This window comes from Xenopus laevis, chromosome 9_10L, assembly GCF_017654675.1.
Source record: "Xenopus laevis strain J_2021 chromosome 9_10L, Xenopus_laevis_v10.1, whole genome shotgun sequence".
Lineage (NCBI taxonomy): Eukaryota > Metazoa > Chordata > Amphibia > Anura > Pipidae > Xenopus > Xenopus laevis.
The window spans coordinates 2,636,300-2,652,797 of record NC_054387.1 but is presented as its reverse complement, the minus strand read 5'-3'; the positions used below and the strand labels follow the sequence as shown (position 1 = coordinate 2,652,797).

Here is a 16,498-nt window from a genome sequence, read left to right as displayed (position 1 = left end):
AATTTTAAAGTGACATTTTGGCCTTTCTACTGCATAGAGTCCCAGATAAGTGCAGCCAGACTATGAAACACCCACAGAGTATGTCTATCTTTTATTTCTTTGACATAAATACGTGAAGAGAATGTGAGCTCACATGAGAGGGGGTATAGCTCAGTGGTAGAGCATTCGACTGCAGATCGAGAGGTCCCTGGTTCAAATCCGGGTGCCCCCTCACATGTTTTGCTTTTCTTCCCCCTTAGTTCTCCCTCTTTACTACAATAGATATAAAACGACACTGACAGTACTGTCTGTAATATTTACTCATAATTCTATTATTTTAAAATCGTAGCCGCGTCACGTGACCACAGCCCATCAGCACTGGGGGGAAAAACTAAACACCCTCGTCTCTCCGTGACTCGTTTCATTACACATCGGTATCTACCCGTTATTGTGCAACATTATGCGACCCCCTCTGCATTTCATCTTTTGTTTTTATTTCCTTCACTGAAGATGTTGAAGGCCTTTAAATGCCCACGTGATCCCATTCGGCGTTCCGAGCCTCATTTTCAAGGTCTGTCTTCCGGGCGCGGGGCGATGACGTAGACAATAGCGCGGCCTGTGGTTGGCTGGTGACGGTAAAGGAGGAAGAAGCGACAAGTCCCGTGTTGTGAGTGAGACGGAAGCAGTGAATCAAACCGAGGGAGCTTCGCTGGAGCCATGGGCGGGGGAGATCTGGTAAAGTATAACGGGAACTGATGTTATTAGGGATTGTCTATAGTTCCTTCTCCCCTATAGGGTCATAGCAGGGTTACCTGTCCTGGAATTCCTAGGCCTGAACTGCAACTCCCTGTATCCCTTAACCCTGCCCTATTCTGCAGGCTGCTGGGCTTTACAGTTGCACAACACCCGGGGACATGAGCTTCTACACTGGGCTCTGGCTTTTGTTACACACTTTCCAGTTAGTTATTGGTTCAAGGGATTTGGGACAAGGCCAGGCTGTATCACCAGGGAGCACCCAAAGCTGAAAAAGAGTCAGAACAATGAATGTGTAGCCTTACAGCATTTGTTATTGTTGACATGGGGTCAGTGACCCCCATTGAAAGATGCAAGGAGTCAGAAGAAGGCAAGTAATTCAAAGACTGTAAAAAAAGAAATAATCAAGGTCAATTGAAAAATTGTATAGAAGTGGGGTCGCCAATCCCATAAACTGTTCTAAATCGATACATTTAGTTGATCCATTTGTTATCTTTGTCCCTGCTGAGCAGAATCTCTGAGTTTCATTACAGGCAGTTGTTAGACTTGATACAATAGTTGCACTTATATTCCCCAGAACTGATAATTGCACTTATATTCCCCAGAACTGATACAATAATTGCACTTACAGTATATTCCCCAGAATTGATATAATAGTTGCACTTATATTTCCCAGTATTGATATAATAATTGCACTTATATTCCCCAGAACTGATATAATAATTGCACTTATATTCCCCAGAACTGATATAATAATTGCACTTATATTCCCCAGAACTGATACAATAATTGCACTTACAGTATATTCCCCAGAATTGATATAATAGTTGCACTTATATTTCCCAGTATTGATATAATAATTGCACTTATATTCCCCAGAACTGATATAATAATTGCACTTATATTCCCCAGAACTGATACAATAATTGCACTTACAGTATATTCCCCAGAATTGATATAATAGTTGCACTTATATTTCCCAGTATTGATATAATAATTGCACTTATATTCCCCAGAACTGATATAATAATTGCACTTATATTCCCCAGAACTGATACAATAATTGCACTTATATTCCCCAGAATTGATATAATAGTTGCACTTATTTTCCCAGTATTGATATAATAATTGCACTTATATTCCCCAGAATTGATACAATAGTTGCACTTATATTCCCCAGAATTGATATAATAATTGCACTTATATTCCCCAGAACTGATACAATAGTTGCACTTATATTCCCCAGAATTGATACAATAATTGCACTTATATTCCCCAGAATTGATATAATAATTGCACTTATATTCCCCAGAACTGATACAATAGTTGCACTTATATTTCACAGAACTGATGCAATAGTTGCACTTATATTCCCCATACTGAGAAATAGATCAACTACAATTGTACAGTTCAGAGTCTGCACCTGAATTACTGAGCTGCCAGACTCAAACACCAGAGACAGGGACAGTAAACTTTAAAGTTAGATTTAAAAAAAATGGTAAAAAATGGAAATTAATTGAAAAAAATCTATTTCTGGGGAACAATCTGAAAACAATTGAACTGAAAAAAGTGTTTGGAAGGTGAACAACCATTTAAGGAAGATAAGTCTGATAGCTGTGTGATATAGTGGAATATAACTGCAAAACTCGTCATTTGCTGACACTGCTGCTTCTGCATCTCATTCGCTCCTAGTTGACTTTTTATCTCTTGTTTGTTCATGTTCAGAACCTGAAGAAGAGCTGGCACCCCCAGACCCTGCGCAATGTGGAGAAGGTGTGGAAAGCAGAACAGAAACATGAAGCCGAGAGGAAGAAGATTGAGGAACTCCAAAAGGAGCTGCGGGAGGAGAGAACCAGGGAAGAGATGCAGAGATATGCCGAGGATACAGGAGCTGTTAAGTAAGATGCCTTGAAATGCAGTGATGCTTTAGTTTTGCTGGCAGCTTTAGGGGTCAGTGATTTAGGTGTGACGTATTCCTATGTTCTTTATTGCTCTTCTCAGGAAAAAAGATGAGAAACTGGACTGGATGTACCAAGGCCCAGGGGGCTCAGTGAACCGTGAGGAGTATCTCCTGGGGAGACCCGTGGACAAATACATCCTGGATAAAATGAAGGAACCAGAAACCGGACCCTCTTCTGACACTGGATTGCTCCCCGGCTCCATATTTTCAGGAGCTGGGGGCAATTCCACCCTGGACCTAGCAAACAAGATCCGCGAGGATCCGCTCTTCATGATCAGGTAAACTGCTTTTTTTTTTTTCATTAAAATTCTGAACATTACAAAACTTTCCATTAAGTAGTATAATGGAGACTGATATTCTGCTTAATTTTTTTTGAATTATTTAGCTTTTTGTTCAGCAGCTGTCCAGTTTTGAGATGAGTCTCCATGAGGCAGGTAGAAAACTAGCACTGTAAATTGCCCTCAAGATATAACTCCAGTGTTGACTTAATGCCTGGAATGGCTCAGTTTTTCTTTTAGTAAGTGATATTAGTAAGTGATAAGTCATATGAAAAAAATGTCATGTCTTGTACTCTTTGGAATTTTACAGGAAGAGAGAAGATGAGAAAAAGAGAGAAGTCCTGAAAAATCCTGTAAAGATGAAGAAGATTCGAGAAATGGTGAGTGGGTTCCCTTCCTGCGGGTGCATGGATTCGTTTCTATATTTTATTCCTTATGAACATTTAACCACTCCCTGTCAAAGACAAAATAATATGGAAGTACCTGCAATAGTTAGTAGTATTGCTGCCTTGTAGCTTTGAGGTCCTCTGGGGGGCTTCAGTTAGACTCCTAGACTACATCTTCAGACTTTACTGTCTAACAAGTGAAACAGATAAGATCAAGACCAGTGCTGTATATCATTGGAGCAGGCTTATACAGACAGTGGTGTAACTAGAGTGCAACGGCCCCCCCTGCAAAATAATCTGTGGGGAATGCTTCCTCTATAGTTATGTCACTGCATACAGACATAGGAGATTTAAGTGTAAACAACAGTTCTGCATCATCATAATTAGCCCTTATTAAATATATTTTCACTCTTTAATCACACAGCTGCAGAGCAGCCTGGAGAAAAAGAGCAAGAAAAAGAAGGAGAAAAAGAAGCGGAGAAAGGAGAGAATGGAAACTTCCAGCAGTGAGGAGGACAGCAGCGATGAAGAGGAAGGCCGTAGCAGAAATAAGTAGGTGCTTCTGGCAAGGTTTAGGATTCAACTAGAGAAGACACAGTGGGGCTCGTTTATCAACACTGGACAAGTTTACCCACGGGCGGTAACCCATAGCAACCAATCAAATGGCTGCATTCATTGTTCTACTTGCAGCTGACTTTAAACAGCTCATCACTGATTGGTTGCTATGGGAAGCCAGTGTTGATAAATGAACCCCAATGAATTGAGAGACTTGTGGATTCTGGAAAGAATACGATTGGGCAGTAAGGAATTTCTGGAAGGCTGAAATATTCCCAGAGAAACTGGCGGGGATATGTGGTCAGTAAACATTAAGTGGGTTCATTATATGGTGGTAGATTAAGGATAAATCCTTACAGACTTCTTCTCTTCCCTTAGGTCTCACAAGCACCACAAGCATTCTCCATCCCCTCCGGCTCGGCACAGGGTGCCTGGATACGGCCTGCAGGTCACTAACCTCCAGTTACTACAGATGTTCAGAAATGTGGGAATGTACAGAGGGAAAGTAGTTGAATAAAAGGATGGGGATAAAGCATATTCAATGATTACACAGTGAATAGAACCAGTCTTATTTGCAATAAGCAGCTCCTATGTATAAATGCAGAATAGCAAGGAGTATCATGTACTATCAAACTTTATTTCATGTTTCAACTACCAAACTAAAATAAGTTCCTGTTGGGGTCTTGCAGGTCAGAGATCATAGACAAGGCAGCAGAGAAGAGCACACAAATAAGGACAGAGTCCGGGCACATTCTCGGAGCCCCGACCATGAGAGCAAGGGGCAAGTATCCAACTACCTGGCATAGGGCATATATAGAAACACCGGAACACTAAATGGTCAGCTGTGCAAAACCTGCGGGGAAATATCCTTACTAGTGATGCACGGACAGCAAGGCCCATGTTTTCTAATAAACTGACACTTTATCTTCGTACAGGTCTAAGACTGGCGGCTCATACGGAGGGCGGAAAAGAAGTCCCTCCCCGCGGAAGCAGGAGCCATACAGGAGACAACGGCCGTCAGCTTATACCAAGTAAGAGCTTTGCACCAAACTGCAATTGGAGAGACCCACACTTTATTCCACTTGTCAAGTATATTACCCTCTTGTGAACTATAACTCCCAGCTGGTCAGCCATGTGCCTTCATTTGCTATAGACTGTAGTTTTAAGCAGCTGGAGCAGTTCATAATTTTTTATATGTAATTTAAGATTGCAGAACATACACTTCAACTGTCTTCTGAGTAAAGTAATTCTAGTAGACTAACAAATATAACTAAGATGCTTCTCTTCCATATGCCTTGTTTTCTTATAATATTCACTAAAATACAGGGAGGTAATAGGACAAAGTCCCCTTGTGTTGTGTAGAAGGCAAGTGCTAGACTTTATGCCCCCCCCCCTGTGCTTGCCCTTGTATGGAATAGGGGGTAATGTAACAATACTTCATCTCCCTCTTAAGGAAACTCTCTGCTGAGGAACTTGAACGGCGGAGGCAGGAGATGATGGAAGATGCCCAACAGAGAGAGAAGGAAAGAGAGTGGAATGTCAGAAGGTACAAACAGGAGGAAGAGAAAGATGAGAAGAAGGGGAAACAGAAGAAGGAGAGCAAGTTTATACAGTAAGGAATAAAACTGAATATCATAGTCTTTGCACACTCTCAGCTGATACACAACCAACATTTTCATACAAAGCTGCTTCTCATTAAAAAAAAAAAAAAGGGCCAGGATAATTTTAGGTCGCGCTCCAATCCTCCAACTTTTTTTGCCTCCTTGGTATCCCAAACACACTCGTAACACAAAGAAACAGGTGATTTAGGAGCAACTTGTGCCTACCGATTTACTTAAAATATTTATAGGTTGCATTTGTTGCAGTAAACCAAAAGCGCTTTTATTCCACCTATTTGGTCCTTCAGATCAGCAGTTAAAAAAGGTAATTCATCAAATTAGGCTTCTCCTGTATAATACACTCCTCATCTGTAAACCTGAAACACACACAGGCTGTGGCCGGAAGCAAGCTGCATGGTACTGATCTCATTGGCTTTGTTTATACTAGCTCTCCTTATTACAAGGGGAAAGGTAAACTGGAATATAGATCTGCTATTGCTTTATAATATATTATAAAGGATATTTAAGTAAAAGAATAGGCATATGACAAATGACTCCATTGACTAATGGCAGCTATATCATGTGTCTAGTTTCAAGTAACTTATTTAGGGAGTAAAATTAATGGGTATGCAGCTGATCCCTGGATCATTGATGTTTCTGACTAGATTCAGGGACTTGTTTCCTAATGGAGTGGTTTTTGAATCTGTCTCTCCCACAGTCAAATGAAGCTCGAGAGCGCGGCCTCGTCATCAGTGGAGGACAGAGTCAAACGCAACATTCATGGGATCCAACGGACGTCTGCAGCCCTGGAAAGGAGCTTTATGAAAAGATGATCTCTCAGGGATCCATTCATTCATCTGGTGCCTCCCACCCATCAAAATTGGCTCATATTTTTTCACCATGCTTCCAAAGGTGTTCCTTTTCCTCCTCCAGAAAACATGGGGGAACCTTCTTTCTCATATTTATGCTGGTCACCTCTATGCTGTAACAGGGTGTTGGTATAATTGGATTTTAAAGTGCGATCTTACAAACTTTCTCCAAGTGCATCAGCCAACCAAATTTTGCACCATTCCTCTTCAACTGTTGGGCAGCTGCAGAAAGGCACGGTGTGGTTGGGGTTAAATTCCAGTGCCCATGTTCCTGGACCCTGGCTTTCATTGGGCATGCTCCTGACCAGTCATCCTGCTGGCAAGAGGATATTTCCCCTACTCTTGGAAGCAGATATTGGATTCCACTAAAAATCCATGGCCTGACATGTTGGGATAAGCAATGGCATGCCTTCATGAAATGGAGCGGATCTCACACGTTGTGTACATACATGGTTTTTGCTTTGTTCACAGTGTTTCATTTTTTATTAAAGTATTCTGTTTTAAACTTAAATATTTGCCTTTAATCCTTATAAAAGACTGCATTAATTTACACGGAAACCCAGTTTCACGGGGGAGTGCCAGTATATTAAGCATTTCCCAGTGAATTCCCTGGGTTGGTGCTTTTTTTGGGGGGGGGGGGGGGGGAGAGGGAACACAACACTGGCCCCAATTTCTTTTACTTTCACAGTCACCCCTTGGTTACATTTAGACTTGCACATGTGCAGTATAGTAAAATATTCAGATTTTATGCCACAGAACAAGTTTAACAAGGGGATAGTGGGAAACCAAAGTAAAATAATAGAGCTGCAAGTTTCCTTGAGCCAGTGGTTTTTTTTTTTTTAATAGGCCCAGAGAACAAACCTAACAAATACATCTGTTGAATTCCTTGTTTGGAACAACTATGGCAAATCCAAAGTCTTGAGTCTCAGGGTTAAAGGGACAGGGTTAGATATCTGGTACCAAGAACACTAGAGAAAATACAGCAGAACCTTGCAAAATGTTGGAAAATAATACTAGAACTCCGTCCAATAAACCGTTTCAGAATCGTCACGTGATTTTAATTTCAATTTTTATTCTTTTTCTTAATCCCAACTGATTTTTTCTTTTTATTCTTATTCTTGTGTACTTTATTTTTCACCTTCCCAATATCCGCTGTTTCGCCGACAAAACTGTTGGCCTTAATCGGTTTTGTTTGATTTAATGTGTCCAACTTCTGCTTAAAACTTGTTTTGTTTGTACTTTTTTGGGCGGCCTCTGCCGTAACGCTGCGCTTAACCCGGATCCTTCTTCCCGAGAGCTGAGAGTTGTTCAGCTTCAGCGCTAGTTGGACGGCGTCTGCACTCTGGAGAGGGTAACAAGCAAAGGATTCATTATTCTACTCTTAAGGGAAGACTTTTGTTTAAATTAACACCGACACACAGCACTATTTATATATGTCTGTTGTGTCATTATACAGACAGCTTCTTCTAAATTCTTATAATAATTTTACTTTTGGCATAATGTAAAGTGTGGTATTTGGAGACAATGCACATTTTTGTTTTTATTGTTTGTGGTTATTTTGTGAAATAAAAAGGTCAAGGAAATTTTGCATCTAAGTCTGTAGGTTCACCGCTGTGCTCATAATGAATTCTTTGCTGGTTAAAGGAATACTGGAATCCAATTACCAAGTCTGAGCAGAACTCTACTCAGAAAAAGTGCCAGAAAGCCACACCTCTTATATATACACAATAAGTATCCTCGTCAGTACTATATTTACTGACAGGATACTTATTGCATCTATTCATCCTCCTCATTAATAAAACTCATCCCCATACCTCAAATAAAACGTAGCCGAATCCTTTGCCGATCCCTGTCTTTTGATCTCTGATGATTCGGACGCCTTGTACATCACCACATTGAGAGAAATGTTTTCGGATGGATTCTTCCTCTATGTCTGTGAAGAGAAACAAAACCAGTTGGCTGAAGTAAAGATCGATGAGAATTACAGTTTTGCTACAAGTAATGTATATTTGTATTCTGTTGGTTCAGCATACAGAACATTCTTTAGCCAATGCAATCTGCAGTATTCACTGAATATGATCAGTGAGCCAAACATCCTTCCATCAAAAACAGTTGGGGGTGGTTCACCTTCAAAAAACTAGTTGTTTTCTGATAGATCACCAGAAATAACTACTTTTTCTAATTTCATTCTATTTTCTATGTGTGACCGTTTTTCTAATATTGAAGGGTAAAGTGTCTTTCACCTTCTAAAGCAGCTCTGGGAGGGGGGGTCGCCGACCCTGTAAACTGTTCGAAATTGATACATTTAGTAGATACATTTCTTATCTTTTTCTCTGCTGAGCAGAATCTCTTGGTTTCATTACAGGCAGCTGTTAGACTTGATACAATAGTTTATAATACTGCAGAGATGCTGCTGAGAAATGTATCAACTAAACATTGCAAAATTGTAACATTTTAGAATCTGCACCTGAATTACTGAGCTGCCAGACTCAAATACCAGAGATACGAACATTCAACTTTACACAGATTTTGGAAAAACAGTAAAAAATGGAAAGTAATTGAAAAAAGTCTTTATTCCTGAGGAACAATCTAAAAACAACTGAACTGGAAAAAAGTGTTTGGAAGGTGAACAACCCCTTTCAGGCTTCGTGTTTTCGTTTTGCTTTATAAAAATATTAAAGAGCTGAAATGGTTTATTTTGCTTTATTTCCCCAAGCTTCTTTTAAGAGTATTATTAAGATAATACTCAAGCAGCAGTTCCAGCCATTGTTTCACAGGCAGACTAGCTCCTGCACATTGTCATTTCTGACCGTGCTCCTATGATTAATTGAAAAGCAAAAATGCAAAAGGTAGTGTAACCTAGTAGTACCAGTTCCATGTAGTTTAGGATTCTACCTCCGACTTCAGAACAAAGTAAAACATACTGACAAGAGCATCTGCTTTAATTGGGCATATATTTCAATAATACATGTTGACATAAGGCATTATATTTATTGATTTATGAGAACAGACATTTACATTAGCAAAAAGAAAGAAAGAAAAGGACCCCCCCAACACACTATTTATATAAACAAAAAACAGAAGAAATTCTTACCGTAAGGGAGGTTTCCAACGAATGCTGATCTCTTGTTGTCGTGCTTTAAAACCAAAAATAAGAAACCGTCACTTGGATGCATGCAACAGAACAGACTCGCCTTTAGAACGCTTACAATGAACTTACCGAAGAACTTTTGGAAGCCATGTCAACTCTGATGTGAAATCCACTGCCCACCTCCGCTCCATTTCTATGCGTATAATAAGATGTGGTTAAAATTAAGAACAGCATTTAACCCTCTTGTGGCAAGTTTAGAAGAAAGTGAAGATAAAGGTATGCTTTAAAATGTAGTTAGAAGTTAGTATTATTATACTGCCCATACATATAAATAGGTTGGCCCTCAAGCTACCATAAGCTTATCTGTATTACAAAGGATACTTTTCTATTTGTGCAAAAATATATAGAAGTTCCGAGTCCCCAGGTACACCCTCCTTCATGTATATGACCTTTCATCGACTTACAGCAAGTAGTGCATTATCCCTCGTATATTAGAAATAGCTGGAAACCGTAATAGCAATAGACAAACACTAAGTAGGACACTACTTTCTTTTACACTAAGGAAAAAAATTACCTCATGAGTGCTTTACTAGCACTACTCTCATCCTTAAAAACAACATATGCGTTGATATTATTCCTTTTCGGGTGTACTTTGCGCCTAAAAAAAATAAAGGATAAGAGCTTGAATAAGGAATAGGCTTGTAGGAGTCCAGATGGCAACACAGAAACTAGGAGGCTCACAATACTGCTTATTTATTAAGTTATGAAAACGTTTTTACACAAAAGTACCCCAGGCTATTACAGGGGAACCAGCCCGGAGTATCAGGAAAGCGATTATAAATATATTATATGATTATAAAGAGATGTAACATGCTGCCATAAAAAAGGGAATCATAATAATGATCATTGTTTCCTACGTGTAGGTAAATCATCAGAACATGCAAAACCGGCATTGGAAAGAGTGTTTGTGTGCAAGATTGGCATCCGTTCTAATACTGTGTACTTGCATTGCACAAGCCCTATCGAGTCCATGCCCATTATTCCGTTTATTAATTATAACTAGCAATGCAACTTAGACTTACTGAATAGTTGCCACTTTTCTTGACAAGTTTGCCTCCGCACGAGCCTTTAAAAAAAACACAAAAAAAAAAAAAAGAGTTTGTGATTTCTGAAATCAGATACATCAAATCTTCCTTGTCTTTTATAGAAATGCAGCTCTGGCCTCAGTGATTTCATATTTCTGGGTGAAGTCAGTTTTGTAACTGTTTATTTTTTTTTGGCATGTGGGAGGAAACATTATTACTGACCACTGTGCACTAAGACAATATTTAACACTACTATGATTACTACAAAGAAAAATGATAAACTCAAGATACATTTAATACGGTATTAGAAACAGCACTGGTTTTGCAATCAGAAGTTTATTTCTCAGAAAAGCCCTTTATTCAGGATTAAGCCCATCTTTCAACTGAAAGGAATAAAAGAAAATACCGCAAAGCTGCCAATCTGAGCTGTGCTTAGAAGAATATATGGCTATTTATAACACTTACTGCAATACTGAGTTATGATAAAAACATACCACAGAACGGAAGCGCAGCGATTCAATTGGTCCAAATTCTTTAAATAGAGACGTTAGCGTCTAAAAAATAATAAAGTATATATTATATGTTATATATTAAACCATTCAAGAAAATCAAAAAGCCATTACAACACTTGATCAATGTATGGACACCCCCCCCCCCTTTATCAAGCATGCACTGCCTTAAAGGGTACCTAAATAGGAGGGATTGCAGAAAGTCAACTGGAGGGCCCACGGGGCTTCATCTTTAATTGTGAAGGTATGCTGCTCATAGAAAGTGACAGAGCATCCCTATAGTTATTAGATTGCGACTGTTTAATTGGACATAAACCTGCCCTATAGCTTAAAGGATAAGTAAACCTTAAAAATAAGTGAATGTAAAACTGACGAGGGTGCTATTCTAAGCACTTTTGCATTGTACATTCAATATTTATTTTTAATTCCAAGATATTAAAGGATACATGTACTGTTAATATGAATGAATTTTGTTACAACAGCGCCACCTGCTGGTCAGTTTCCCACCAGTCTGACCAGCAAGTAGTCAAGGAAGTTGTCAGGAGAAAGAAAGAGGCTGCTCTGATGTTCTTCTGCTTAGGAAAATAATTATAAACCTTTCTAAAATCTTTTGCTTGAGCTTGTTTGTCAGGATGTGGCATAGACTTGATTCCACCATAGAAGCATTACGTAGGATAAGTTATTGCCCAGATAAGGTAGAAGGAGTGGGATTTACCTACCTGTTTAGTGCAGTCGGCCGGCAGATTACCAACAAACACTGTTCTTTTATTCTTTATCCTCTCCTCTGCCCTGTTCACTTTTCTTTTCCGTGGCTGTACAACAATGCCGTCCTCATCCAGACTTTGATTCTTTTTAATTTTTAGCTTTTCCTTAGAGAGAACGTTTTTTCTCGTCTCTTCTTCATCTGCATTTGCCAAGGACTGCTCCCTAAGTAAAAATGCATTGGAAACTTTCAAAATGTTTCAAGGAAAGGAATAAAAGAAAAACACACAGACGTATTTTGCAGAGTATCACACTTCAGTATTTCACAATTTACCTGTCTGCTAGTTTTTTTTCTGCAACTGAAAGATCCTTTTCTTTGGTGACTTTGGCTTTTACAGCAATCGCTGTACGTGCTTGTTTTACATCTGTGCCAGCAACATCTGCTTCAGGAAGTTTCCTTTTGGGCTATAAAAATAACGCATACAGGTATTTAATCTCAGTAACATTTTACTGGGTTAGAAAGAGAAAAAAAACAATACCAGCAATATTAAGAGCATTCAGGAAGAATTTACAAGTATCATATAAGTACATGTCATTCCATGGGTTCTAGCCAAAGTATAACACAATTAGGGATGCACCGAATCCACTATTTTGGATTCGGCCGAACCCCCGAATCCTTTGCAAAAGATACCGAATCCTAATTTGCATATGCAAATTAGGGGTGGGAAGGGGGAAACAATTTTTTACTTCCTTGTTTTGTGACCAAAAGTCATGCGATTTTCCTCCCTAATCTGCATTTGCAAATTAGGATTCCGTTTTGGTTCGGCCTGGCAGAAGGATTCGGCCGAATCTAAATCCTGCGGAAAAAGGCAGAATCCTGACCGAATCCCGAAACCTAGGTTCGATGCATCACTGAACACAATATGGGGGTGCCAATAATGGGCATCCCCATCACACAACAGAATCAATAGACTGCATTCCTCACTGTTTGTTTTCTTCTTTATAAATCTGTTTGCTCTTTTGAGAAATGGATTTCAGTGCAGAATTCTGCTGGAGCAACACTATTAACTGATTCATTTTAAAATGTTTTTTTTTCCCATGACCGTATCCCTTTAAGGATTAATTGTGTGTGTGTGGGTGTGTATATGTGTGTGTATATATATATATATATATATATATATATATAGATAGATAGATAGATAGATAGATAGATAGATAGATAGATAGATAGAGATATATATATTTTTATATTCAATTTTGAAATCTGACATGGGGATAGACATATTGTCAATTTCCCAGCTGCCCCAAGTCATGTGACTTGTGCTATAATAAACTTCAATCACTCTTTACTGCTGTACTGCAAGTTGGAGTGATATCACCCCCTCCCTTTCCCCCCCAGCAGCCAAACAAAAGAACAATGGGAAGGTAACCAGAAAGCAGCTCCCTAACACAAGATAACAGCTGCCTGGTAGATCTAAGAACAGCACTCAATAGTAAAATCCCATGTTCCACTGAGACACATTCAGTTACATTGAGAAGGAAAAACAGCAGCCTGCCAGAAAGCATTTCTCTCCTAAAGTGCAGGCACAAGTCACATGACATGGGGCAGCTGGGAAACGGACAAAATGTCTAGCCCCATGTCAGATTTCAAAACTGAATATAAAAAAATCTGTTTGCTCTTTTGAGAAATGGATTTCAGTGCAGAATTCTGCTGGAGCAGCACTATTAACTGATTCATTATGAAAAAAATTTTTTTCCCATGACAGTATCCCTTTAATGGAAGCAAAATACACTTATTTTGGTTTATTTAATGTTTACATAATTTTCTATAAACTTAAGGTATAAAGATCCAAATTACATAAAGATCCCTTATGTGGAAAACCCCAGGGCCCAAGCATTCTGGATAACAGGTCGCACATACCTATATATAATTGTTATGAATGATGTGTTAAAGTTGGGATACAATTGCATGGGCCAATATGGGGGTAAGGAGTTTGCAGTGACACTATAGAGGGAGTGTTTACATAATTACAAATGACGTTTAACAAGGTGAAGTATATTTTCCTAAAAAAAAAAGAAAAAACAGAACTCAAGCCAAACAACCTACATGGATAACCAGCAAAGAGCTATATTTTTTGTGCTAAATATCCACAACATCGCTGAATTGAAACAGAATTTAAAGGGGACCTGTCACCCTAAGAAATAATTTCAAATTCTTTTCTATCATGTTAGTTGAGCAAAATAAATTTTACTTACACTGTATTTATTATTTAAATTTTGTTTCCTTCTGTTTTGGAATTATACAATCACAGCAAGCAGGCAGCTGCCATTTTATGGACACGGTTATTAAGGGAAATTGTGTATCACCCCAAAATCTTGTGTATGAACCAAAATGAGGGACCTAATGTCCATGTGCAGTGCCCTACACAATTATAAAGCCTGAGGAGGGAAGGGGGAATGTGAGGAGAGCAGTGACATGCAGAAAGTGCTGAATGGAAAGTGAAAGTAATTGTCTGCCCCTCCTCTATGCCACGGGCATAGAGGCGGGGCAGGTAATATTTGATTGACAGTTTAGATATTTAAACAGCTTTATAACAGATATGGATGTTTTAATAAAAAAAATTTTTGGGGTTCCATATTTAATTTGGAAAGGACTTTCATTATGCAGTTTTTTATGTGTAGGTGACAGGTCCCCTTTAAGAGCGACATAAACAAACAAACATTTGCTGCATTTCCAGGCGCTTGCACTGTTGATGGTACGACTAAAGCTCCCCATACATGAGCCAGTATAAGCTGCTGACAGATTCAATTGGCCAAACCAGCGAATCTCCCCCTTAAATGGAAAAAAATAAATAAAAAAAAAGAGAGAGTGAACTTACTATTTTAACAGGAACATAAAGTGGCTGGACTGCGGGGCATTTGGTGTGAAACAGAGAGGACAAGAGTGTAGTATTCTTGCTGGCTTTCTGTGGAAACAAGCTGTCGGCAACTTCTCCTGCCACATAGGCTTCCGTTGCAACTACTGCTTCACTGTTCTGTGATTCACACCTGAAAACCGAAAAGAGCAGAAAGACTATTTCCAACACACGTACCTTTCTCTATGGATATTCAACTTTAAAAAGGAACAGAGCAACACTAAACACCAGAGTGGAAAATGCAACACTAAACACTCGCGTGGGCTTTACTTTCCCTTTAAAGAAAAACAAAACCATTGCCAACAGGGCAGAAGATATGGGACCCAATCCCATTTACAGACCAATGTCTGACACATGCATTTTTTTTAACCTGGCCGATCAATTTTCTGACGAAAAATCGTAAGATGCGCGATCGTTCGATTCCCACTAACCTCACGATAATTTGGCCTGAAATCGATCGTTCACCAACGAAAAATCTTTGCGTCTATGGGGACCTTGAGATTGTACAGCACTGCCCTTCCTTATAGCACTTTATTAATAACTTACATACATACAATTAAAGCAAAGACTTGGATTTGGTTGCCATGGGATACTGCCCAAATAAAAAAAATCCCCAGTGTTAAAGGGGTTGTTCCCCTTTGAGTTAGTGTGATGCAGAGAGGGATATTCTGAGACAATTTGCATTTGGTTTTCATTTTTTTTTTTATTTAATTATTTGTGATTTTTATTCAGCAGCTGCAATTTCCGCCATCTGGTTGCTAGGGTCCGAATTCCCCTAGCAACCATGCACTGATTTGAATCAGAGACGGGAATATGAATAGGAGGGGCCTGAATAGAAAGGTGAGGAATAAAAATACATTTGTAGCCTTAGGGAACATTTGTTTTTTGTTTTAGATGGGGTCAGCGACCCCCATTCATTTGAATACTGAAAGAAAGACAGAAGAAACAGGTAACATAGTAAAAGTTAACATTTGAGCCCTCTCTGTGCAAGGAAATGGCAGTGACATGGCTCTGCATTAAAGTCTCCCCTCACATATCCCCAAAGCCAAACTTCTGTCTCCCTCAGTAGCTGCAACACTAAAACACGACAACTCACGCGCTCTTAGTTTTCTTCTTCAGTTTCCCTCCATCTTTAGCCATTTTAATCGGATATATAACGTCCCCACACGCTCTAGACCTGCAACAGAGCCGCTCCACAACTCTCCCTCATGCGCTCACGCAGTAATGGAGAGGCGTGAGGAGACGGCGACGTCACAGCCGTGCGACCAAGCTGAGGCAGGAAGTGACGTTCTTGGAGACGGATGCGTCGCTGCACCACGTGACCGCTCCAGCAAGAGCTGCTGATTGGCCAGCGGGCTACTGTAAACTATGAAATGGTAGGAACGCCTCAGAGGGTGCAAAGTGGTATATAAAGTAAATAATATATGAGCCAGGGAGTCAGGTTTGACTTTAGACTCTGCTCAAACTCACTTATGGTAAAGCATCTGGGTATTCAATCACACACCTCCCAACAACAAAAAAATGTTTTAGCCGCGCCCCTCCCATTTTATGACCACGCCCCTAATTTCCTAATGTCCATTTTAAACAATTTGGCAGGTTATGAAAGTCTGAACACATTTCTGGGCGTTTCCGTGCCATGTTTTAAGTGTTATTCCAGTTTTGCTAATGAAAGTGAATTGCCCTTTAAGCTGCGAGTCTCAGTTCTCCCCCAGAGACCCGCTCATCTTAAATAGTTACCATTGTTTCTTTGCTTATCTTAAAGTGTTACAAAAGTTCAGCTGCTGAGTGTTCTGGGCTCTGCAACAAAAAAGCCTGTTA

The 16,498-nt window shown here is 39.5% G+C and overlaps 2 protein-coding genes and 1 non-coding gene across 3 annotated transcripts; 2 read left to right on the top strand and 1 right to left on the bottom strand.

Annotated features, from left to right (window-relative positions):
- Nucleotides 1–139: 139 nt before the first annotated feature.
- Nucleotides 140–211, top strand: trnac-gca. The gene has a single exon. It is a non-coding gene; the product is annotated as a tRNA-Cys (tRNA).
- Nucleotides 212–646: 435 nt separating this feature from the next.
- cwc25.L (CWC25 spliceosome-associated protein homolog L homeolog) lies at nt 647–6,889 on the top strand. Its single transcript, NM_001087666.1, is given in 10 exon segments — nt 647–714; nt 2,458–2,630; nt 2,734–2,970; nt 3,281–3,350; nt 3,781–3,908; nt 4,290–4,359; nt 4,601–4,692; nt 4,847–4,942; nt 5,365–5,523; nt 6,228–6,889. Coding segments are annotated over 10 exon segments (1,158 nt in total). The 5' UTR covers nt 647–696; the 3' UTR covers nt 6,343–6,889.
- Nucleotides 6,890–7,430: 541 nt separating this feature from the next.
- On the bottom strand, nt 7,431–15,940 carry rbm34.L (RNA binding motif protein 34 L homeolog). Its single transcript, NM_001091803.1, is given in 11 exon segments — nt 7,431–7,720; nt 8,193–8,311; nt 9,473–9,515; nt 9,599–9,662; nt 10,044–10,127; nt 10,552–10,595; nt 11,049–11,108; nt 11,783–11,990; nt 12,100–12,230; nt 14,645–14,813; nt 15,777–15,940. Coding segments are annotated over 11 exon segments (1,245 nt in total). The 5' UTR covers nt 15,821–15,940; the 3' UTR covers nt 7,431–7,441.
- Nucleotides 15,941–16,498: the final 558 nt, after the last annotated feature.